Source organism: Lathamus discolor, chromosome 3 (genome assembly GCF_037157495.1).
Source record: "Lathamus discolor isolate bLatDis1 chromosome 3, bLatDis1.hap1, whole genome shotgun sequence".
Classification (NCBI taxonomy): Eukaryota; Metazoa; Chordata; class Aves; order Psittaciformes; family Psittacidae; genus Lathamus; species Lathamus discolor.
In genome coordinates this window covers 34,354,868-34,380,103 of record NC_088886.1, presented here as the reverse complement: position 1 = coordinate 34,380,103, position 25,236 = coordinate 34,354,868, and the positions used below count along the sequence as shown (strand labels likewise).

General features: G+C 47.4%; 1 protein-coding gene across 2 annotated transcripts in view; it reads right to left on the bottom strand.

Moving 5' to 3' along the window:
* The window catches only part of PLD1 (phospholipase D1), a 63,840-nt gene extending 38,853 nt beyond the window's left edge, over positions 1-24,987 (bottom strand). The window contains exons 1-6 of one of the 2 annotated variants that reach the window (XM_065674576.1): positions 24,820-24,987; positions 7,626-7,811; positions 7,172-7,299; positions 6,742-6,887; positions 5,807-5,915; positions 4,179-4,244 (exon numbers count right to left, since the gene is read on the bottom strand). In XM_065674576.1, coding sequence (XP_065530648.1) covers positions 4,179-4,244; positions 5,807-5,915; positions 6,742-6,887; positions 7,172-7,299; positions 7,626-7,779 — 603 coding nt within the window. In that variant the 5' untranslated portion in view covers positions 7,780-7,811; positions 24,820-24,987. The remainder of the gene's footprint in view (positions 1-4,178; positions 4,245-5,806; positions 5,916-6,741; positions 6,888-7,171; positions 7,300-7,625; positions 7,812-24,819) is intronic. The other variant, XM_065674577.1, reaches the window with a different exon arrangement.
* Positions 24,988-25,236: the final 249 nt, after the last annotated feature.

Genomic DNA, 25,236 nt, shown 5'->3' with positions numbered 1-25,236 from the left:
AATAACCTCAGAAGAGGCAAATTTAATGCCCTAATGTTTGGGTGACTTCAGCCTGTTTTCAGAAAGCGGCTACAAGAAGTTATTCCATGCTTTTACCAACAATCTTGCTATCACCTCACCTATTACACTCTCTAGAAAAGCACCTGGTGTGACAGGAAAACATTTCAGCTCTTTCTGCAGTGATGCTTGGGGATGGGGAGCATCTGAAAACCCTGTGTATCCTACAGGCTCTTATCAGAGGTCACAAGTGAAGTCTCAGGCCAGTTCTTTGCCCAGGATCCCATTTTTCATTTCTTCAGAAAATGGCTGGCATTCCCCACCAGACAAATCAGAGAACCAGACATCTCTCTCACAGTGGGCACACAAAGAAACACCCGCATATGACTGTCAAACCCCTTTGAAAACGTTGGCTGCAACCAGAAAGCTGGCAGCCGTTTGAGGAGCACTGCATGCAGAGAAGTAATTGTTCTCAAAGAAGCGAAGAGAAAAAAAGAGGAGAAAAAATTACTCACAGAAACAGAACTACTACTACATTAACATGAAAAAGACCGTCTGGCAGCGCAGCAACCTGCTCTCCAGCCAAGGAGTCTTTGAAATGGCAAGGATGATGACAGGAGCCCATCCAACGTGTTCATCAGGCAGCACCACCAATTAGAAACGTTGGTTTGTAAAAGTACCAAAACCACCCATAAATAAATTCCACCAGTCAGAAGGAAGAGTCCTCAGTGCAGTGGAACATATCTGATCAAATGATTTATTATTATTATTATTGCCGCATTAGCTATTTTTACTGTCACAGTGCCTTTCATCCGAGGTGCTCGTAATTCACAGAACAACTGAGAGGGGAATGCAGAGCGGCAAGGCGCTTTCATCTTCCTCACATCTGAATTCCTGTGCTGCCCAGCTGCCTCCCTGGGGAGCTGGCATCCCACTCTGGTTTCAGAGCAATTGGTAGCAGAGTATTTGAAGTATGAGATATGGCCCAGAGAATGCAGCTTCAATGACACTGTCGTAGCAATAAAGACGATAATAATTATAAAACAAACAGGCAGGAGTGATCAGCTGCAGAAAGACAAGCTATGAAAGGTGAAGAACCAGCTGCAAGGTGCACAAGCCATGTTTTTAAAGCACCCCATTCCGCCAGCAACATCAAGCATGCATGATCTGTGTAAGCAGGAATTGCAGAGTATCTGTGTTTCAGGAAGAATTCAGCAGCTCCATGTTTTGTTTTCATTTTGAGTCTTGTTTTTAAATTAGTGGGTTTAAAACCCCACAGAGTTGCTTAGCACCTGTGGCTAGCAATAAGATGGAATTACACGGCTCTTCAGAACAATGCTGTTCAGCAGAAGATGCCAGCTGGTCCGTACACAAAAGAATTGGCTTACACTGAACATAAATAAAGAAAAATAAACATGCTAAAGTTCAAGCGCAATAACTAAAAGTACAGAAGGGTTGGGTGGGGACCTATGCAATGTCTGCAGATCTAAGTGCCATATCAGAGGCAAAACAGCAGCCACTCTCACATACCTGCATTGCTCTTACACTGTGACTGCTTTCACCCAAGATGAGGTTTTTTACACTCACTAAAGCTCACGCAAAATGTTACAGACACACACTCTGGTTCAACTGAATGCCACTTTTTATGTTGCTCAGGCATCTTTCAACTACTGCAGCTCATACCAAAAAATGCCGCAAAATAAATTTTTATATGGAAGACAATCAAGCCCACAGGCCCCCTTTCCAAATGCTTTTTGGCTATATTCACACAGTTCCTATCTCCCAGAAAAAAAGCAGGGACAATGAACACACTGAGAATCCCAAATCTATTTTAACAGTAGCCAGCTTGAAGCACCTCAGCCCAGAAGTACTGTAAAAAGGTTTTGGAAAGCACTAGAAGACATGAGATTAAATCATTACGCACATAGCTAAAAGGAAAAATAAAAATTACATTCTAAAAAGCTATGAAGTCTGATCACAAAATATAATGCATCTCCTAACTTATTTGTGAACTCCACACAAAATACTGTTACAACAAATTAGGAGAAATAAAGGGAGATGTGAGAAGCCTGTAAATTTTGTCAGGGTTACCTAGTCAAAGCAAGGGGCACTTGGTACATGTCTAAATGATGATGCTTCGCTAGGTTCCATTTCTACAGCCTGTATGAGTGTCACCTAGAAAGGCCAGAGATGTACAACCTCAACGATTTCATGTGGTCACCATGGACCTGATCCTGAACTCACCAGGAACTTCAGGTCTACAAAACTGCTATAAGCTCAGCTTGGAGGCTCAACTCTTGGAGTGCATGGCACATCCTTGAGGCAGTGTATAAAGTGTTGATCCTCCCACCGACAAGTACTACATTAACCACAAGTGCAAAATAAAAGAATTTAAGACGTGAATTAATTAAATGGTGCAGCTCAGGTGTAAAAACAGCTCCAAAGAGATGCGATTGAACCAAGCAGGCTTTTCACAAGGACCAAGGCTTACACACCAGACAGGTTGCAGCTTGCTGTTGCAACTCCATATCTGACTTTATAAAGAATTTAGGATTTAAAAACCCACAAACCACCTTGGTGCACGGATTTGATGACAGGAACATATGGCAATCAAAATGTGCTCCAATATTAGGACAGTCTCAGCATTCGTCAGCGTCCAGGCAAAAGACTTCTTAACCACAGGAAGAACAAAATGAGGGCTTTGCTCTAAGGAGGACAAATACAGTTCCCAAAGGAAATGCCAGAAATCTTCCCTTTTGTCCCTAGTCTGAGAATGATGGGGGTTGTTTCAGTGTTGCTTTTGTTTTAAAGAAAACATTTTTCTCCCTGTGCTTTCTTCCAGCATCGCCTGCAGGACCTGCCACACTTAGCAGCGCTGCCACCAGTAACAGCAAAGTCCTCACTGAACACAGAGCCAAATCCAGTGAAAGCCAACAATAAACCGAGAATGTATGTGCAAAATGACATCTGTCTCTGGACCAGGAACAGAAGGGCAATTCAGCACAGGAGGGGAGCACCCCACAGCTGCCTGGGCAAGGCAGGACTGCCCATCTCCTTGCCTGGCCCCTGCCAAAGCAGCCTGCCTTTAATAAGAGGCTGGTCAAAGGATCGCTCAGGTTCTTACACAGCAGAAACTCTCCAAAATATTTGAAACAAGCAACACCTGCCTGAGAGTGACAAGATGGATCCACACTACAAAGGAACTCTCTCCCTCCTTGCATATGCTACTGATCAAAATTGCCAAGTTATCCCGATCTTGCCTTCAGAACAAAAGATTACTGTTTTCCACATATAAACTAACACAGCTCGTGCTAGTTTACATGGGCTTAAGCTCCACACTGGACTTAAGCTTCACGGCCTGTCCCTAGAGAAGCATTCTGTAAGGGACACAGTTCCCTCACCCTGAGAATGAGGATTTCTTGCAATCCAAAGCACAACAGTCAGCCTAAGGCATGCCAGCCAACACTGGATGGACTGTTCGCCCCATGTAACAGGCAGTGCTCAACAGACCGCAGTGAGAACACACACAGCTTTCCAGATACAAGCTGCCCAGTATCTCTACACAAGTGAAATCTGCAGAAGAGCAGAACAACCTACCAAACAACAACAACAGTCAAAGAGCTGCTACTGGCTGCTACAGAAACCATAAATTCAGTCTACATTTCTGGCCTGTTTGAAAACCAAGTGTTCCCAGTTATCACTCCTTGCACAGAAATGTCACTAAGCTCTGCAGCTACTCAATGCACGCATCAGCTTTTGCTGATAATACAAAAGACAGAGTAACACAGTCATTATGCAGCCAAGAAAAGGGGAAATAAATTACCATCTCAGGGAGATGCTACAGCTGTGGCTAACAGGTGAGGAATACTGAAGAAATATTCAAGAATGGCTTTCAAAGGAAAGCTTAAAAAAGGCCTGAAGTTGGCTTTGACATCTCTCCCTATTTCAAAAAGACTATTGACTTAGGAAAATAAGCCAAATACTGTCTCTCCCTTTGGAAGTGACAAACCAGCTGCAGAGGTGAATGGGTATCACTCATACACACTCAGCATTGCTGTGGTCCAGTTGTGGGATTCCCACAAGGCAAGCGGGGCTGGGGGAAGGAAATTGAAAACTTTTTCCTTCTGAAATCTCTAAAGTGAACATTCTTTAGGCATTTAAGCAAACTAACCTCTACTTACCGTTCCATGGTAGTTCCTGTACATTGGCATTTTTAGGATCTTTGTCAAGTAGTCTTCCAGCTGTTTCTACAATTAAAACATTGAAACTTTACATAAGGAACAGGAATTTTCAAGAATAAAAACCCCACGCAATCCAACTGTAGCATTAGGAAGCAGTCAAGAAATCAGACACACTTTTTCAGCTTGAACGTATAAATACATCATTACATGCTCATGGAAGATTATAGCTGAGCAGCATAAACAGTTTGATCACAGGCTGTTTTCTGTTCACAGATCCATGTATACACCTTCCACCTTGGCACTGTCAACTTTCTTGACTGAGCCCAAGTTTCAGAACAAGCTAAAATACAAAATCAGACCCGCTGTTTCTACCCACATGAATTAGCGTTGTGAGTAAACGCAGCCTCAGATGCCTATTTGGTTAAGTAAATTTTGGTTAACCAGAACACCAGGTTCAGGGGTGAGGAGCATGGTGACCATGCTGCCCTGTTACAAAGCCACAGAGAGGGCAGTAACTGGGCCACTGGTCGCTGGAGAGCCTGTCCTCCCCAGCCAGGAGGGGAGAAAAGAAGCAACCATTATAGGAGAGAGAACGTTCACCCATTCTCATAGTAACTGGCCAAAGAAGAGATTAAGCTGTTTACCCATGGGAAACTGAGCAGAGTCCTACAGGATACAAAACAGACTAAAAAGAAATGAATGCCATTGCGATCTTCATCCTTTTCAGTGCTAGCATTGCAACACTAAGACATCCAGCTGGTACAAACAGCATAAACACCCTCATGGTGCAAGCTGTAGGATTCCCACAAGGAAACCAATAGGAGTGGAAGGATCTTTAAAACATTTTTTCTTCCTCTTTTAAACTAAGATCTCCTTCCCGAAGCTTCCTGCACAGCGGCGCAGCAGGGAGGGTTATCTGCACTGTACACCCACAGGACAACCTTTTGGGACTTGAGACTTCGGCAACAGAAAGCCCAGAGAGGGAGTGAAGGGCAGAAAGAGAGCGATAAGCACAGAGTGAACAAACAGGGGATTATGGTACAGGCTCGCTCTTTCTTCTATTTTTCTCTTTTCCCTTCCCCAAACAGCAAAGCTGCAACGAAGAGGTAGGAAGACATCCGCCCTCTTCATAGAAGGGCCCATCTGTTAACATCTGATGAAGTTACACAGAACACGTGTGCCTTGGCTAAAATTACCCACTTCAGCATCAAAAGACTGACTGTCATCTCCTCTTTCAGAGGGGGACAGGTCTGAAATCTCTCAGATTTTGATGGCCAAGGGGCTGCCTCCATCACGCAACTTGACTCTGAACTGCCTCTTCTATCTTTAAATCGGAGCAGGTGGGAGGAGGGGAACCGCCGTTCTCAGCATCGTGGTTTTCCTCAACTGCAGAGGAAAACTTCGTCCATATGAACCCTGGGAACAGCATCTTTCTCCCTGCATGGAGGAGGATTTGGCATTCTGGACTCGTCAAAGCTTAAGTTTGTCAAGCAAAAGACTTGAATGGTAATAAAACAAGGGCTTTGGCAGTGCGCAGCTCTATGAGCAACCTGCCTGGCACCTCTGCACCTCAGAAGCTTTCCCAGTGCATTGCTCTGGCCCCTGCACACGGTGCCGGCTGCGCTTACCCTCCTGCTGGAGAAGTGCTCTTCCCGCACCGTGCTCTCTGCCGTGTGTGGCAGACTTGGCATCTGCCTCGGTTCTCCCCTTTTGATGGATTGTCTTCTCACCGTGTGACTGGAAGGAAAAGAAACCCCAACAAGTCTGAGCGCTGCGAGCGTGTGTGCACCTCAGCATGTAACCATTCTTCTGCAATGCTTTCATTTTTCCTACCCAAGCTCTTAAAAACTGAGATGGGAGGGCAAGAAAGCAGACAGAAAAGCAAGAATGGATTTGTTTGAGAAGCCAGGGTGCTCCAACTGGCTCACAAACAAAGAAATAGAAAACAAGTAGCAGAGTTTGATTTTTGAGGGTCCCCTTTAGCCCTTTTAAGGAAAGGGAGCCTAAACCCTACTTTTAGGGTACTACGTTCCCCCAGCCTTTACCCCTTCATAATTCTATCTTTATTACTATCATCTCCCCACATTTCACCACATCAGACGGCTCCTGCTGACCTACACCACTTTCTCTTCTCCGTAACACTTCCAGCTACCTTGAGCACCAAGACCATCCTTGGTAGGGCTGACCATCCATACCAGGGACCCCCGTACATCCCACAAGCACCCCGTGCTGGCAGAGAGCCACACTACACCAACAATTTTCATTAGCACGACCATTCTTCAGGTTCAAAGCAAATTCAGCTCTAAAGCTGATGGTCGGGGACCCAGCATGCTTTCTGCAGAAGGCAGAGAGATACCTGCGCCACTTTGATTATAGCTACTAAATAGGTAGAAATTAAATGTCTTTATTATAGCTGCTAAGTATTTGTAGAGACTGAATTCTCCTGCCCTGCCCTCCTTATAGCAAAGTGAATGGGATCAGTGAAGCCAAAGCCATAAGCTATTAAAAGAGAAAAGATCACATCTCCCCAAAGCCGACCACATCCAAAGGGCTCCACACTCACCTCCTGGTTGGGATAGGGATGTGCACGAAGGCTTTGTACCTCAGCAGCTCCCTGTGAAACTCCTGGAAGTGCTTGAACTTCCTTTTCACCTGCCAGGTGAACTCTCCATGGGTCAGCTCGATGGTGTAAACATTGGGGCTTGGTACCTGCAGAGGAGAACCCCACCACAGGAGATGCAGCTTTGAAGTAAGTAATCTTCCTGCAGCTGCTCATCTAAAGAGCCCTCATTCATTTCTACTTTAGGATCACTGTCTCACCATTTCTTGTTCTGCTTCATTAGGTTTTATAAACAGATAGGTAACCTTCTCTCTTACGTGCTTTCTGAGACACAAGCATTCCTGCTTCTTCAGCTCACAAACAAGCACATGCAAAGTGAACCCACAAGCAGCATTTTAATACAATTCTGCAGAAATCAAATTGAATTTCTGACCTTCTTTGTGGAAGTAAAGCGTTCAACTTCCGACACACACACTCGAACAGGACATCCTGTGAGGTACGTCTGCGTGCCCGGCTCTTTGAACCCATGGGTGTGATAGATGGCAGAGAAAGGAATACACACTGGAAAGAACACAAAACCCATTAGTTCAACAGCCTTGTAATGATCAAGGAGGCCATGAAAGCCGGCAGATAGCTGCAACGGTTTAACAGGGGAGCATTTACACAGCAACATCTATTCCACTAAAATATGCCAGGTTTTATTTAACAGCTTAAAGACAAGCTTTCACAGAAGAGACTCGACTTGAAAAGCTGAAGTGCTAAAAGTAATGCCTCGTGGTCCTAGAGCAGGGTCAATGGTTGGTAAAACCACTGAGGTAAGCTATCTATTGACAGATATGGTACATCCAGGCAGGATGGGAGGTGAGAACACACAGGCATCAACTCACCAGTGCCTTTTGGGTCATTTAGCACCTCCGATTCAACCTCCTCCCCATCAAAGTGGAGGTCCCTGGTGTCCAGGCTCTCGATGATGTTGCTCATGTCTGCAGCGACTTTCTTCAGCGTCGATGTAGCTGCATGGCTTTCAGCTCTCAGTGACATCTCAGGGACTGGTGCACTGGAGCCACGGGGCACTGGGGAGGAGGAAGAGGCAGACCTGTCATCACTCCCTCTCCAACACCTTAGCACAGCAGGGCCGAGGGAAAACCCTGGCAGTGCATGGCCCTGTCTTCCCTCCAGACCCTTTACCCTCATTCATCCCAATTATCCCCATCCAACACACCAGATGCAAAACACCCAGCCCTGCAGCTCCAGGAAACCACTGCCCAGAGCAGTGAAACAGCACAGGTAGATTCAGGCTACAAGAGAGAATTTCCTTCAGTGCCAGTGAGCACAGGACTCATAGTCCATTTGTACTTTAAAATGCAAAATACGCAGTACTTCACTTCCCAGTTATGAAAAAAAAAAAAGCAAGGGCTTGGCTGTGGCTTGGGAATACCTTCACATACTGATTTCAAAGGGAAAGCAAGGAAGCTTTTACAGCAACTCACCTGACCATCTCAGCTAGCTCTGCAATAATGCCAATTCACCAGAAAAAGCACAAACCATAATAATGCCTGGCCAAATCCCAGACTTAATCCACATGACGTTGTGTTTGCCAGGTTAAGCTGCGCGGAGGAAAAGCTCATTTTGAAAGTCAGTAGGTGTTTTTTTTGTGATTGAACTAGTGATATGAATGCCTGGCATTATTGAGATTTCCTCTGTTTCTATGCATCTGACACAATTGCCCATGATATCTGCACGTCTTGTGCTCTCCCACGGCTCCATCCTCTCAGCAGGCTCAAAAGTCACGGCCATGAAGGCTCCTGTGAGGGGAGCAGAGCAGGGTCAGGGGCACCCAGATGCCCACGGAAAGCCTAGGAGCAACACAGGTGGACACTGCAGCTCATCCTTGTGCTCACGCCTCCAAGAGACCCCCAAGGAGCTCGCGCCCTGTACACAGCACAAGTGTCTGCAGGGGACCAGCCCCCCCACCTTTCGCTACGGGGACAGTGGGCAGTGTGAAGGCTGTAGGCTGCTCAGGGCAGTCAGTCAGTGGCAGTTGGAGGTGTCTGGGCACTGATGACTACAGCACTTCCCACCTTCATCCCCACCCACCCATGCCAGGAGCCTGACTCAGGACAACAACAGGGAACGAAGAAAAGGAAAAAAAAAAAAAGGGAAAAAACCCCCAAACACGCTATCAAGACATGAGGCACATCCAGTAACACTGGTGCAAGTTCCCAGTGCTTGCAAGGCTTTCCAAAGCTGCTTCCTCCTCCTCCAGGCTCTGCAACGCACCATGCGGCTGCAGACCCAGCTGCTGGTCCTGCACATAGCCAAGCTCCAGCTCCTGGGCACCTCTGTGATAAAAAGTCCCTTCAATCTTTGCTCTACAATAAACATCACAGCTCGACAGCTACACTGAAAAAATGTGGATGGGACAAACCGGCAACGTTTCACAGAAGCCAATATAGAAGCCCAAATATAAGGACACCCATTTATACTTGTGGAAGCTCTTGTGTAAAAGAATGATTAAAAAAGAAAAAAAGTGTGACATTTCTGATGTTAAATTCTGCGAAGAACACTATGCAACTATTCTTGAGTGAGCTCCATAGAAAGAGCTGGATATGCTGTAACTTGGAAATAATGTAGCATTTTAATAATTCATGTGTTTAGCTGCTTTTGAAAGAACATTCTTCAGTATAGTTTCCTCTTGAAACAAGTGCATAGTTTTATAACTACATAAGGCTGATATCATGTAAGCTCAAAAACATGTTAAAATGAGCCATCTTCACAAAAAAAAAACCCAAAACTATTTGCATATAGACTTGAATCAAGAAAAATTGGGTCAATCTCTCCTTATTATACCAAAGCAAATGCAGAAACACAGCTTCACCTTGGCAGTGAGGGCTCTGAGGGTGTTGGTGGCTCCACCAACTTCCCCAGATGGCTGGGAATGCCACTGCAGCACAGGTGGCTTTCGGACCAGACTGGGGCTCACTGGGCTGGCATGTCACTTGAAGAGATCTGCCTGAACAACTCACATGTGTACCTCATTCCCCTTCTGTCTGGGGAGAGCAAAAAGGGAATCTGCATTCATCCTTGCAGGTGGAGCTGTGCTGAAGCATTGGGATGATGAAGGCACTGATGCCACTCAGCTTGCACAGCCTCCTTGCAGTGGGAATTTGTCATTAGCGCTGCCGCACACTGCCCTCACGGCAGCTGGATGAAAAGCCAGTTCTCACTGGCAGAAGCTTTACACTTTACCTATTACTAACAACATACTGCAGGGAACGTTAATTACTCAGAGCACACAAGGCATATTTTTATTTTCTTCTAGCAGTGAAGTCATTCCACCAGATATAGACTGGCCCTGGTGTTTGATTTTCTCCCTACAAAGCAGGCATGCATACACAGCATTCCCAGGAGGGAGGCCACGCTATCAGGCCCCCCAAATAACCCCAGGAGTGGTAGGGAGGAGCCCAGTGCTGCTGCATGCCAGGCAGCAGCACTTCCCACTCTGCACCTATTTCCCATTCCACACTAAGAATTTTTATGGCCATCTAGCTGGAAATAAAGCAGCACCTTGCTTTGTATTTCTTAAGCGCACATTCACATTTAGAAACAAAACAGTTTGGTTATTTTAGGCTGAAGAGATGCTCTTGCTTCATGGAAACTTAATGGGCTTTCCAGAAGAAGAGGTAAAGAGAACACAAACCCAAATACACTTTGCACATGCCGTGCCAGCAACTACACTTGAAGAAAACCTGCAGGCAAATACCACAGCAACAGGGCTGGAGGAAGAGCATGCGGGCAGGAGCCAACACGGACAGGATGTGCATCCTCCCTCCTCCTCCTCCCCTTTGTGCCAGGTACAGCCAGGCTCCTCCTGTCAGATTAATTGACGCAGTCACTTAATGGATAAACAATTAACCAGTGTATGCAATGATTATTTGCTGAGGACCACAGCAGTGCTGCATAACTGAGGGCTTTTCTAATTATTCTTTTAAAAGCTGTTTTCACAGCTGCCACAAACAAGTCGTGGGATAAAGCAGAGTCCAAACTCAGTTGGACCCAATTCAGACCCAGCAGCAAGATTCCCCCTGCCAAGATTCAAGCCAGATTATGGCCTCAAGAGGGAACATGTGACTTGCCTCCAGCCCTGCCAAAAGCCTCACAAATCCAGGCAGCAACTGAGCTCCCCCGTCACAGCCGGCCACTGCAGAGCCACAAGGCATGGGGCAAACGCAGCCCTAGGTAGGGAGGGCAGCAGAGGGGTCAGGCGGAAGGATGGGACATACCATGTCCCTCTGAAAGCTTCTGCAAATTGCTTTATATGGTGCTGCTCAGTAAGAGCTATTTAACCTCTTGGCCAGAGTTTCCATGAGGACACTGTTTGCATTCCCATAGGCAAGCTGAGGAATGTATCCGGGTTAATGTGCAACAGGCTGGATGCACACACCAAGCACAGTTATCCATGATTAAACTGCAAAATAGACGTGTCAAGGAGGCCCTGTCTATCCAGCGCCACTCCCCGCCTGCGCTAATGATGGACTAGAGAATGGGCTTATAAAACTTGCTGATATTGTCAGCTTTGGAGGCTGCAATTATGCGAAGGACAGAGAGATCATACACGATACTGGCAAATTGCAGGAGGGTGGAAATAATAGGGTGAAATATATTAGAAACATTTGCTACATTTCAGTATTTGGCTGTTGCCATCCAGGAGAGCAAATAAGCAGCAGACAAAAGCAAAACCTGTGCCAAGATACAGAAACAGGGCTACTGCAAGCCAAAAAGGAAGGTAGGGTGCAGAAGAGAGGAAGAGTCAGATCTAAAGCACTTGACCCGTAAGAACATAATGGCACAACTGAGAAGGAAAAGACTTGGATAAAACATGACAGCAGTCCTCAAGCCCCCTGTGAGCAAGGCAGAGAAGAGATAATTGCTCTGAATTATAGGTTCAAAGCAGAGACCAGGGACAAAAACCCTGTCTAATGGCAGAGGCACGGGACTGTCCAAGGAGGGGTTTGCAGAGTCCCCAGGGCTGGAGGTCTGTAAGGGCAGGCTGCCCCTATTGACCTTCCCAGGGCAGGGGAGGTGGAACATCCAACCCAGTTCCCTCCAGCTCCCACATTCCCAAACCTGATGCCTGGGCAGCCAGGAACTGTCTCAGCAACCTGCATAATAACAGAGGGAAGGCACTGCTCCAGTTTTATCTGGCTCAAACCCTCTCTGGGCAAAAGCAACAAGGAGGAAAAAAACAATGAGGAAAAAAAGTCATCTGTAAAGAACAGCTTTGGAAAAATGAACAAATGAGGAAAAGGGGGGACGGTAAAAAATGAAAGAGGAAAGAACGGTACTAAAACCCCTACAAACTCGGCTTGACACCACCTTTGTTCAGCCTGGTTTTCAGATTAATTACTTCCTCTTCCAAGCATAGTTTAACCTCCCTTCACCGGGCTGTCCCCACAGCACATGGGCCTCAAACCTCTTGAGCTAGCAGAATATATACATTGGGAATAACGACTGCACCAAGAGTCAGTATTTCAATACTTAAGGAAACAACTATAAAAATCAAAATTAACTATAATAATCCCTTAGCCCCTGTGAATATATTGCACACCCCTACCTCAATCCTGCAACTCTACAAGCCTGATAGCTATTTTTGTTATTTGGCATTTTGGTTATGCTTTAACCCCCAGTTTTTACTTAGGGGATCATATAACAATCTCAGCCTTCACTAAAGGAACAGTGGTTTTACACTTGTTGCACAGGAAAATAAAAGCATACCTTTAAAGACATGGAAACTGGAAGGCAAAAAGAAAAAAAGCAAGTTTTAGTAAATATTCACGAACAGTTCTGTGCTTTGAAGACATTCAAGTCCTGATGTGAAAATATATGCAGCTGGTAATAGCACAGACTAGCTAAAGTTTGGCCAGCCTAATTCTCTTAGATGTATGGTGGCAGATCTGCAACAAACTCAGATAATTGCTGCTCCTTAATGAGGTGATGATACTGACGAGCACCACGCAGAGCTATGAAACCACGAAAGCCTCCATTTGGGAAAGAGGGGAGGAGAGAAAAGAAAATACATCCAGTAAAAGTAGGCATTTCCTGCTAATGCCTCCCAGGGTTTGACGCTCTACATCAACTCCCATCCCCATGGTGAGAAACACTGTAATCCCTGAAAATTAGCCTCATTCCAGTTCCCATGACATCTCTCCCAGCACAGTGACCTTTTGGCAAGGGCTGCGACAAGTGACCTCCATTCCCATACTTGGTTTTGTCCTGCAGGCAGTGCCAGCGGCTGCACCCATGCAAGCCTCGCTGGCTGCATGAGCAAAACATGCGGGCTCAGCTAAAACAGGGCAATGAGATGGTGGTATTAAAAAGGGGAAAACGGAAACAAAACAAAACCCAAACAACTTGAGCCATTAATTTCCTCTCTCCTCCTGCTGCTGCAGGGAGCCTGAGTGGCATACAGGCAGTGAGAGCCCAGAAGGGATGCGAAGGAAAGCCTACACGCAATGCCCACAACAGCTGTTTGCCCTGCCTGGTAATGATGGGTCTTTTCCATGTAACTATTTCCTAATTCACTACATTTTAATCCTAAAATTAGCTTTGGATACTTGTGCATAGAGAAATACTCTTGACTGACAAGAGCCCTTTATGAGGAATTATTTGCGTCCCCCAGGAGAAGACAGGCCTGTCATCACCCCCAGATTTACTCCCTGGCACACCTTCCTTCCACAGTCCTGGGAAGGTGTCAGACATCCACTGAGCAGTCAGGAAATGTCCCCCAGGCTCAGGGTCCCCGCCAGAACCTGCAAAGAGGGTCCTGCTTACGCAGCCCAAGGAAACCACATACGCAAAGCACACACACACTGACTTTGTTTTCTAGTACACCCTTCCCTGATACCTAATCAAATTCCAAGGGCTCTTGTAGGTAGCACGCTGCATTTCTTAAGTAGGCAAAAAAAAGTAGGGGTTCAAAAATGCTCAGCAATGACTTAACCCTGCTCTCAGGTTCAGTACATGGAAGTCATTTAGCCAGGTGAGCAAGTGGCCAGCACGGGACATGGAGACACCTCCTGAAAAGCTGCCCTTCTGGATGCTCACACTACAGGGACAGAGCAAGGGGATTAGAGTTAATTTTTTAAAACACACAAACCAACCTGTGAGCAAGAACCAAAGCACTGCTCCCACCCTGGGAAGATACAGAACTGGCGAAGAACTGAAACATGACGGTTATTGTTGATTGGGACTCACATTCAGACATCATCCTGACCTCATTTGCTTATCTGTGGCCCAATCTTGATAAAACAAAGATTTTTCAAAACACTGTTTCCAGCTCACAAAGCGCCTACATTTAACAGCAATACCTCTAAATGCAGGAACCAATTTGCTCTTCCCAATAACTTCAGCACAGTTGCCTGGTTCCACCTTATTGATTTCCATAGTCCTTTCCATGCGAGGCTTACTGCCAAGCCACCAGCCTACCCAGAGGAAAAACTAAGTCATGGGAACCCACACAGCTTGTTTTCAACAGGTGACGAGATGCTTTAAGACTGGGATGACTGCAAATAAGTGGCAAGACTATAGAAGCCCCTGCTGCGGTATCAGTAACAGGGCATAGCTTCTTCTGCCCTTGCACTGGGTTCTGCAGCATCCATCCCACAGCATTTGTACTAGAGAAAAGGCAACAAAGAACCACCCAGGCAGGTCAAGGGAAACTATGAGGTAAGGCCCTGGTCATCGCGGCAGGCAGCGCTGTGATTGTGTGGTGACTAACCCACCGCTGCAGTCAGAAAACCCCTCCGTGCAGCATTTTTCCCCACACCCAGGACCAGCCTGAGCGTCAGTCGCTTCCCAAGGACTCTTATTATTTGCTTTACAGAACAGTAAAATGAAAACATAAACATCCCCAGATGAGCACTGGCTGCTGATCTCATGCTGACATGCTGGTTGCTCTGGCTGCTCTTCCCCTAGCACAGGGTTCCTGCTCCCCCCTGCCCAGCAGGGCACTCGGAGCACAGGCGCTGCTCCTCAGACTTCCACTGGAAGCACAGCTGGAAACCAATCATTAGGTATTTATCAATGATTAATGGCAGCCCTTCACATACTTACTCATTGCCGTGTTTTGGATTCCTTGGGCATGGACAAGAGTGCTGCGCATCCTCTGGATCACCATGAGCCCTCCATTATCTGACGTGGTCATGGCACACACTCTGCACACCTAAACTCAGCAGCACTGTGCATAACAGCCTTGAAAGCCAGCACAGGGGAAGCCCACAGCCTCCAGCACCTGATTATCTAACCAGAGACCTGCTATCACTGTAGCTGCAGATGGGCACAGGGAACTGTGTGACACCACCTTGGATATCAGCAGTATCTTGGCAGGCCCGAACTGCGCAACAGACATGCTACAGGGAACAGCCGAGGGAATCCTGGGCTGAGGGAAAAGAGGGACTGGAAAAAGTACCTGCTTCAAAGAGCACAAACAGTAGGAAGGTGAAAGGATGCAACATTTCAGAGCACTGAGACACACAGGGAGCTTGGCACTAGGAAGGATCATGAAAGCTTTATGAAAAACAACCCCAAAGCAAGGAGCTTCCCAGGGCAATAGCATAATGGAAAGTAACCATCTCCACAACAATCAGAGGTGACAAGGACCACTGCATGCTCAAGGGATGGTAAGCATTGCTGCTGCTCTTATATATAGATGAACACATCATATACATAAATACAGGACATATTTTCATGATCTGAACGTATAGACGCCTACAAGATTCATGTCCTGTACATCACTCAACACTATTCTGGTATGTCCCAGTGCCACGTCTGCTCCAGCCGCCACCACCTGCCAAGCCACATTTCCGCAGGGAATTTCAGTGGTGCAGAGCCAAGTAGGCACGCTGGAAGGCAGCCCAGCACCTCCATTCCACAGCTGATAAATGCAAACACGGTTCTTCACATTACTCCTGCCAGCCAAGCTAAACTGGGGAAAGCACTGCAGCCTGTGCTCAGGAAGGGATCAGGGAGACCGCAGTAGGGTCTCTTCGCCATTTCCCTCAGCTATGCTCCATTCACAGGCACTTGCTCCCACCAGGAGCTGCTCTATATGAAGGCAGAGAGCACAGCTTCCTGCCAGGAGATGACTATCCCCACTCCAGTGGCAACCTTGCTGCTAATTGCCAAGCTCCCATTAAGAGGGAACATGATTTTAATCTTCTCCTCCTGCCGTTAAAAACCACATGCAAAAGTACATGAAGATGCTAAATTTTTGTCGACCCTTTTTGTGATTTAGTCAAAGAAATTTCTGCAGGTATCACAGCAACAAGGATTGAGCAGATTGAGACCACGTATTTTTACTAATAATTGATTGTTTTAATAAAATGCTGTTTCCATTGTCTAGATTTTTTTGTTTGTTTGAATGGAACTCTTCGAACAATTTGAATATTGCAAAAAAACAGTTGGCATGAGCAGGCATTTATGATGGAGCAGGAAGGTAGTACCATAGTGCAGGACTCAGAGTGTTCCCGTATGAGGAGCAGCAGCCAAGTCCGGATCCTGAGTCCATGTGTGTTTGCATGGTGCCATCCCACGCTGATGCTTCCTAGCAGCATGAATCACCCCTGCCACTGCACACACTGAACATTAACCTCTGCCAGGCTTTGCTTACTGTGCGTGCAGCATGTCAGGGATGTACTCTGGTAAACCCAAAGCACGTGATGAATGCCAGGTTCATGGAAGTGAGAGGAGCTGCAACACCATGGGGACACCACGCACTTCCAGCCATCCCAGCCCTGAAACACATTCATACCCTACCTGCACACCTGGATTTAGCACCTTTCCAAGCTGAACCTCCTTACATGATTTTTTTTTTTTTTTAAGCAATGCTTTTAAAGATATTTCCTGCATTCTGGCTAATAAACTCCACAATAACCTTATGTCTCCATCCTTGGCTGACTTCCAGTCTACCCCTAAAACTACAGCGCTCAATGCCCTCGCCTCCCACTGTTGAGCTGAGACACCCAGCATCACATGCTCATTGTACAATAAGGCATCATGCCCAAACAGGCAGCAACAACACATGCCAGAGGAGATGACGGGTGGGTGCATGCCTACTACTGTTCTGCATTTCCAAAAGCAGCCGCTTACCTGCGGCCATGGTCAACAGCAAGCACCGACATGGGCAAACATCAGCCCTCGGCCTCCCTTTCACACCTAGAAATCTCCTTCATCTGTGGATCTAGGATAATATTAAGGCCTCCCAGAGGCCTGTGTTTTCCTTTTCCCTATATATATATATATATATAACAGCTATAACACATACTTGAGATCTTCTAGTTTGCAAGAAGAAAACAGTTGGCTTGGGAAAGTCCCCAGGGTAAATGTAAGAGAAGCTGAGAGCCAAGCTCAGAGTGCAAAGGTGATATTGTCCTCAAGACTGCAGCAGACTTCAGGTGCCTTTGTAAACCGGTCTCCCAAGTAGACCCTCCACAGGAGCTTCGTAAGACCCTCCACAGGATGACAAAACAGCACCCAGGACACAGTGTACTTGAGTTACTGAAAAGTTAATTTTTCTATACGCTGAAGTGTTTGATTCATTATCAGAAATAAGGATGAGTGAACGGTTACAGAAGGTTGGTCATGATTTCACTTGAAATAACTCTGGAACTATGGCTGAGGTTTCAGATCAATACGTGGTGAACCAAGATCAAACCCAGGCAAATTCAATGCAAAATTGCTCACTATAAAGAAGTAACTTGGAAAGAATAGCTCCTGTGTGATTTTTGCTTAAATACAACTACATACCTGCAAATCTATGCAGAACAGTTCATTTACACACATATACAATACTGACAGCTTTCCTAGAAGAAAATAGAGACCTTGGACGTATTTTTTCCTTCTTTCCCAGAGGGAAAAAAAAATCCACCTCCATCAAGCCAGTACAGAAGCACGCTGATGGCAGACAGTGAAAGATGATGCTCGTGTCTGAGCACAAATCGAGCCTCAGCTGCCTTCTCATTCCTCTCCCTTACCCACGTACCCAGACCTCCAGCACCTTACAAGCAATGCAGGTGTCTGGACAACCACAGACACCCTGCAGCTTTTTCTCATTTCGTGAAACCTCCTATGTAGGATTTTTCTACACGTTCCTAGAGGAAATCAGAGCATTAAGGTTACAACGTACACGCTGAACCCTCCAGACCTCAACACGAGATGGGCAGCTGCATATAATGAACCAAGAAATATTACTTTTCCCCCCACTGCCATAACTTCTGGAGCAGCGCTGCTCAGAAAAGTGTCTGCAGACAGTTTTACACGTGTACAAAAATGCCATTTGCTAGAAGGAACAGCAATAGCTTTGGGAGAGAAAAAAAAAGACCCTGAACAGGCTCAGGCAGCAGTTCCCATCTTGCTGGTTCTTTCTCCCAGTGAACAAAATGGCTCATTTGCCATAACTGCTGCCAAAACTCAGTGGGATCTGGTCTAACCACAGAAATTTCAAAGCCACCGTGAGTCATCGACTGCTCTATTCTCTCTTGGCGAGACTTAACGCTGGGTGGGACACTTAAAAAACATTAAAAAAATCAATTTGCAGGAAACCTCTGTCATGGAAAAAACACACTCCAGAACATCTCATGGGGCTACACAGACTGCTACAAAAGAGAGGAAAGAGAGACCAAAGCATTTCTTTACTAAAAGACTACAATGCATTGCCTGCTTTCCAAAGTGCTTCAGCAGCCCTTTAGTTGTGACAGAGAGAAGACAGACAAGCTTCCTGGAAGACCATAGCACCCACGGGTGCTTCTCACTGCACCCAAGAAAACACCAAGCAAGGCAGACCTGTGTTCTTCCCGCAGAGAAGTCAGCTGCATCATGCAACTGCACCTTACTTGGACAAAAAGAGAAAATGCAGGCCCAAAATACCCACTTGTTTTACTTTGTGTTTCATATTCAAAGTTTGCTGAGACAGAAAACCTTGTCTTTTGTAAATAAATAAGTTAGAAAAAACCAACAGTAAGGTTGCCTTTAGCCAGGGAGTGGGGCACAGTTACCAGGCACTGCCACAACCACAACACCCCAGGTTACTGAAAGTGTTGGAAATGCGCAATTAATTACACTTGCTGGTTTATTTTTTACCCCAGGGATCCGTGAAGGCTGCAGGCAGGAGTCAGCCCAGCTGATGGCGAGAGCCTGTGCTGTGAAGTGCATCTGATCCGAGAGTGATGCAGTTACTGCGCGCTCACAAGAGGGCTGTGTTCTGGCTGCGGGACACAAAGACTTGGGTTGGGGAGGGAAGAACAAGAAATCCTCCCAAAAGCCTGGCGGGTAAAAAGGGGGAGGTTTCTGGGAGGTGGCTCAGTGACACAGAGGAGCACCAGGACATGCCACTGGCAGAGTCCTGACTGGAGAAGAGCCGAGAAGCACAGCAAGACAACCGAAACACCAACTGGCTGTGAATCACCCGCTCGCACAGGCTTGGACAGAGCCCGTCAGAGCGCTGCTCTGTGGGACATTGTCTGTCTGATACTGCCTTTTGTCTCTGCGCACTGGAACACTTGTCCCAGAGAAGAGTGGTCCCTCTGTACCCAGACCACCCTCCCCAGCCGTGGGGAAGGAGCTGTAAACAGCCCCCAGAGCTGGGGAGCAGCACCAGGATCCCCCTGTGCCTGCCGCTGGCCCTGGGGGAGCCCAGGAAATCACTAGGCATTTATCAGTGGGTTTATCTTATTTTACATCCCCTCTACCCCCCCCAAAAAAAAAGAATCCTCATGTGAGGGCTGCACCTGAGGGTTCACTGCAACGGCAGAAATAAAAATCAAAGACAGGCATCGGGCCCGCAATCAAGGAAATTACAATTTTCATTCTTCCATCAACAGAGGTGTAAACCAGAAATGTAACTCCCTGCACCATGAATATTCTGAATATTTGCTGCTGCCAGTATAGCGTGAAAAGGACCCCACATCCCCAAAAAAAGCCTTTTTCTGTTGAGTAAGCCTTCAAACATTGATAAGGTTTTTCATCCTCAGCTCCGCACCTCCTCTCCCTGAGGCTTTCCATAGCCTACCCCGGCTTGCTCAGGGTAGGCAACAAAGGGATGCTCTTTCCCTTCTGCAGAACGTCCAGCCCATCACTAGTCACAAGAGCTGGTTCCTTAGGGCAGAAGACCATTTTGTATTTTATATGCCTTCTTTACCAGAAAGCAAAGGGAGAGAGGAGGAAGGGGTAGTGTTATTACATTAAGATAACCAATACAAACTGGCTGCTTCGCTGTCAAATCCTACTAGAGATGTGGCACATTTTGACTGCTGGAGCTCAACACGGTCAGCACTGCATCCTCAGACGGCAAAGGGGAAGTTTTAAGGGAAAACAATTGCAGAAACCATTAGAGGTGTGAATGTCACACATGGCCTACCCTGGCTTCAGCGCCACTCAGACCAGGCATGTGCCAAGGAGATACTGCCAGGTTCGTTCCCACCCAGCACCACTCTCAGACACATTTTCTTGGCAACAAAGCAAGCACATTAGCCTAATAATCACCTTGAGATAGCAATCTCATCTTGATATTAAAAACCTGCATCCCTTTCTGGCAATAACCCCTGCCTACTTGCTGCGTTGTCACCCTGCCTGCCATGCTGGCACGCCATACTCGCTGCCGGCGCTGCAGCAGGTCCTTCTGGTAGTTGCTCCATTCCCCTCCCTGACCCCTTTTTGGCAAGTTTTCCATCACCAGCATCTCTTTAGACGTGTAATTTAAAAACAGCTCTGGCTCACACAAGTTTTTATGTTCAGAGGCAGAATCCACCTCCCTGCCAGGGTGTGTGGCATCCTCTCCTCCCCTAGCAAGGAGGCTGCATATGCTGGGGGGACACCTGGCACCCTCCCAGCTCCTTTTGGGGTCCCAGTCCTCCAGTGTGGGAGCAGCAGCCACCAGATGGCTTTTCCCCCTTCCCTGCAGCGGCAGATGGGTGCCTGAGGGACGTGGCACCCCAGCGCAGGCGAGCTGTCTGACAGACATGAGCCCCGCTCCCACTTCATTACGTAAACCCCCAGGTTTTGGTGTTTATCTGCTTTAAGGATCTACAAAGCGCTAAATGCCATCGCAGCAGCCGTGGGCACAAGGAGAGAGGGATGCGTGAAGCGCTCAGGGCAGTGGCAATAAAACGCAATGCCAACCCCAGCAATTAGATACCTCCCACTGTTATTGCATGGAAACAGAACTCCTAATCCTGAAGACACAAATATACACACACACACATATATATATATAATCATGCATATATATGTATATATATAATTCATGACGCAAATCCATGTTTCCCTCCTGTTTGCTGCTGGGGGTTTGCTCCTCCCAGGCAGAGGAGCCAGGATAAGGGTGTGTGTCCCCTGCCCCAAGGACCACGCTGCCTCCTGCCACCCTGGACACCCTGTGCTAAGCAGGTGGGGGAGCAACATGGCAAATATTTTGTAAAGAAAAGCTGGCAAACAGAGGGGCTTTTTTCCCCCAATCCCTCCATCATCCTCTGCTTTCCAGGGTGTCTACACATGTGGAGCGGGTATGCACATCTGGCAGATGCTCACAAGTGCGTAAAAGTGAGTGGCAGGGCAGGGGCACCTGGCAAGATATCTGTTACCAAATTATATATATATACATATAAAACCAAAAAAAGTATAGTATACATGTATCTACATCCTGCAGCTCAGCAGGGCCGAGGTCTGACACTGCATAGGTGGCTGCAAAGGACCCAGACTGTGTATGAGCTATACACACAACCCAGAACTCAGAGTGCAGAAAGAGCATGGCAACTAGCACCAGGACCAAAAAAATCCTTCTTTCTGGGGGGAAGATTAAAAAAAAATACAATAAAAAAAACCCAAACCAAAACTGGCCAGGGTTTTGCGAAGAGAAAGAAAAGAGAACCCGATCGCAACTTCCGTCAAACACACAGCCATGACCGAATCTCAGCCCCTGCAGGAGGCTTTCCAGGGTACAGGGCACGTGAGAGCAAGTGAAAAACACATCATTGATTGTCAGCCAGACAATAGGAGGAAAAGGCACAAAGCGAAGCGTTCCCTCTTGCCCTCCTCCACCTCAGCTAAAACCAGGTGGTTACTGACATCAGACACTCCAGCAACTCGAGGCACAGAAGAAAATCAAACTGCTTCCTCAGCTCTACCATACTCAGATTTAAGGCCACTGTACAATGCTTGCTCCCACTCAAACCTGGTTGTATTGTTGGTTTGTTAAACGACTTGCTGCAAAGTAGCTGTTCCAATGTGAAATTAAGGAACCACCTGTTTGCAACAAAGGCAACAGAAGGGTGCTTCTCATTACAGAGCACACAGCTTAGTTATGCTGTACTCAGGGCTTCAGTCGCTCCAGAGGCTGGCTCTCCTTTTATGTGTTCTTTAGACAGAGATACAGAAGATAAATCCAGAAGCCTGTATGTACATTAATAACCGATATCTTCTGTATGATTTCATTTGAAGGGATTAAAAACTGTGGCAACACCAGCAGTTAAGTGCATTCCCCTGACGCTTCTTTCCCTGAAGATTTGCTAACTTGCTTTAAATCAATTACCAGAGAAGGAATTACTGTAAAACCCCAAGTTCAGTTCATAGCTACCAGATAGAGGAGGTGCAACTGCACTTGCTCACGTGGCTTATCAAGGACGAGATTTCTCAAGCCACTGCTGGAGAGCAGACCCACTGTAAAACACGAGATCTTTCCTTTACCACAGACACTCCTGCAGTCTAAAGAACACTTCATAAATTACAGGGATAACAATGACAAGTTAGCACAAGCCTTTACACTTTGCTACCATTAAGAATAGTAATAAAAATTTCTAGGTGAGGCATGGGATTTCAGCCCGCTTCATGGAAGAATGACTTCACCAGCAAAGATTACCTACCTAGTGCTTATAACTTCATTTACGTATATGTAAAACACCATCTTCAGCAGTTCAAGCAAGCTGCAGTTCTGATCCCAGCAAACTCTTCCTCAGCTGCGAGAGCTCAGGAGACACCTGCCAGCAGCAGCACCATTTGTGGCAGGAGTTCAAGGCTCTCAAAGAGCATCACGGTCCCCAGGAGAAACCACGTTAATAATTTTTTTCCCCATAAGACCAGAGCCTCAACACTGACTTTCAATAACCCTGAAAAAGAAGGATGTTCTGTGTCTGGACAAAGTGAATGTGCAAATGGGTATTGAAGTGAGACCCTTCGATCTCCTCTAAGTAAGAAAGTTAAACCTCGGCAAAAAAAATTAAACAGGTGTACCTCGTTGAATCAACTGAACCATAGGTTACAGGAGCCCCTGTAAGGTTTAATAGGTCTTGTCACAGGGATATCCCTACCCTCTGCCCCCGGAAGCTCTGACAAAGCCTGGGGCTGGCCCCTTGCTGGAGGGGAGGGCAGTGCAGCGCCAGGGCTTGGCCCCCCTACCCAGCTAAACCCTGCATGAAGACAGGCAATGGGGACACCACGACGATGCAGGCACTGCAGGTCTCCCACATACTGGGCCCTCAGCCCTTGGGGAGGCCAGACACACTTTTCCATCACAAAAAAACCACACTGATTTCAGCTGCAATTGAGTGCAGGGAAGAGTGGTTACACAATGGAGGAGACGATCTCACCCCAGTGAGATGCCCACCCCAGCTCACTGCCCATCTCCTGAGTAGGGATCAGGGATCCCAGCATCCTTAGGCAGCACTCAGCATCCACAGCAACATCCTGAAGGAAGGGACTTGCTGCATATTCACAGTGAATATAGTACAGGCAGCAAGCTGAAAAGGAAGGGTAGCCCAGGGCCCACAGGGTCATAATTAATAATTAAGTGCTTCCCAACTTCTGGCAAAGCTGGGTAAGATTTGGCCACAAGACCCAAGCCACAGAACAAACACTCCTGCGAGCATCATAAGAAGAGGTGGTCAGAAAATATGTTCTCTGGTTACCTGCGAGCCTCTGGCATGAGCTCATGCTATCAAAAGCCAAATGGCATGGGAGGGAAAAAAGGAATTCTTGAGCGATTAAAGGCACTTGAAATGGAATTAGCACCCTGCGAGCTGCGAACACAGGCAGCTATGAAACACAACAGCATACGCAAACAGACAGCATCTGTCCCAGCAGCCATGGGCGCTCCAGCCTTGCCATGACATCCCATTACTTATGGTCTTCCACCAAATATCAAGCCAGCAGAGCTTCATCCATACAATTAAACTATCAGTGTCTGTCCCCCAAAAGCCACACAACTCTACTGGCTTCAAAGGCATCATGCAGATTTACTTAAAGGAGGAACGCTAGAGATGATCACGTAGACCTGGACACATAATACGTATTGTCCTGTGTACAAAGAGCTCAGGTCAGCCCTGACCGTGCAGAGAAAACACTCCCAAAGTCCAGGGAGCTGGACCAGCTTGAATCATTGCCCAGGCAGATCTGAGGCTGAAGATTTCCAAGGAGCAGCCTCTTAGAATTGTGCCAAATAAAGAAAAATAGCAACAGGGAGGAAAGGCTTTCACTGCAAGAAAGGGAGCCGGCAGCTCGTCAAAACAGGGTATGACAGCCAGCTGCCAGCACGTTGGGAAACTCTCAGGTTTTTCCCGTGTCCCGAAACGGCAGATGCTAAAAGCGAAAAGTCAGAGGCACAGTTTCACCAGCATTAAGAATACACCAACCAAACGCATCTCCAGGTTCACAACAACAAAGGTAAAGCTTCCACCTCGGAACTCCCCGGTGCAGCGCCCCGACGCTAACCCCAGCCTGGCACCCGGCAGCCTCTCCGCATCCAAACCCTCCCATTTCAAAGCACGAAGAACCCGTAAACCACCCCACGTCCGTCCTGCGGGGCTGACGAACACCTCCCATCGCAAAGTTTGCCGCCCAGCCGCGGCGAAGAGCCCAAGCACGGAACTGCGGGGAAACAAGCGCGCTGTAGTAAAGGAACCGCCTCTCCGTGCCCCGAGCCGCCCCGAGGCCGGACACAGCGCGGGCCGGGGCAGCCCGCGGAGCGCATCGGCCTCCGCCCGCCGCGGGGAACCGAACCGCCGCAACAGCAGCGGCAGCTCCGGACCCCGCTGTACCAACCTCCTGCCCCCGAGCAAGCGGGTGCCCCATGGCTGCTGCAGACCCAGCGCGGCGCTCCCTAAGGAATCGGCGGCTCCGCAGCCGCAGGAGCCTCCCCGCAGCCCAGCTCCGGCCCCTCGGCTCCCGTTCCCGGGCGGCCTCCCCACAGGCGAGCTGAGGCGCGACCCAGCCCACCAGGCACTCCAGCCTATGAGCACTGCTGAGTACGGGGAAACCACACCCCGCAGCGAAGGAGAGTGTTGGGATACTTGCAGGAAGGGTGGAGGGTAGGATGCTTTTATGGGTTCTGCCCCTTTTTATCGTCGGCACTTCTTCGTACAGAGATGAAAAATCATAATCAAGAAATAAGCCATTAACGCCGAGGAGAAAGTCTGTGGGTTGTTTGTTTTGGGGATTTTTTTGTTTGTTTCAACTTCC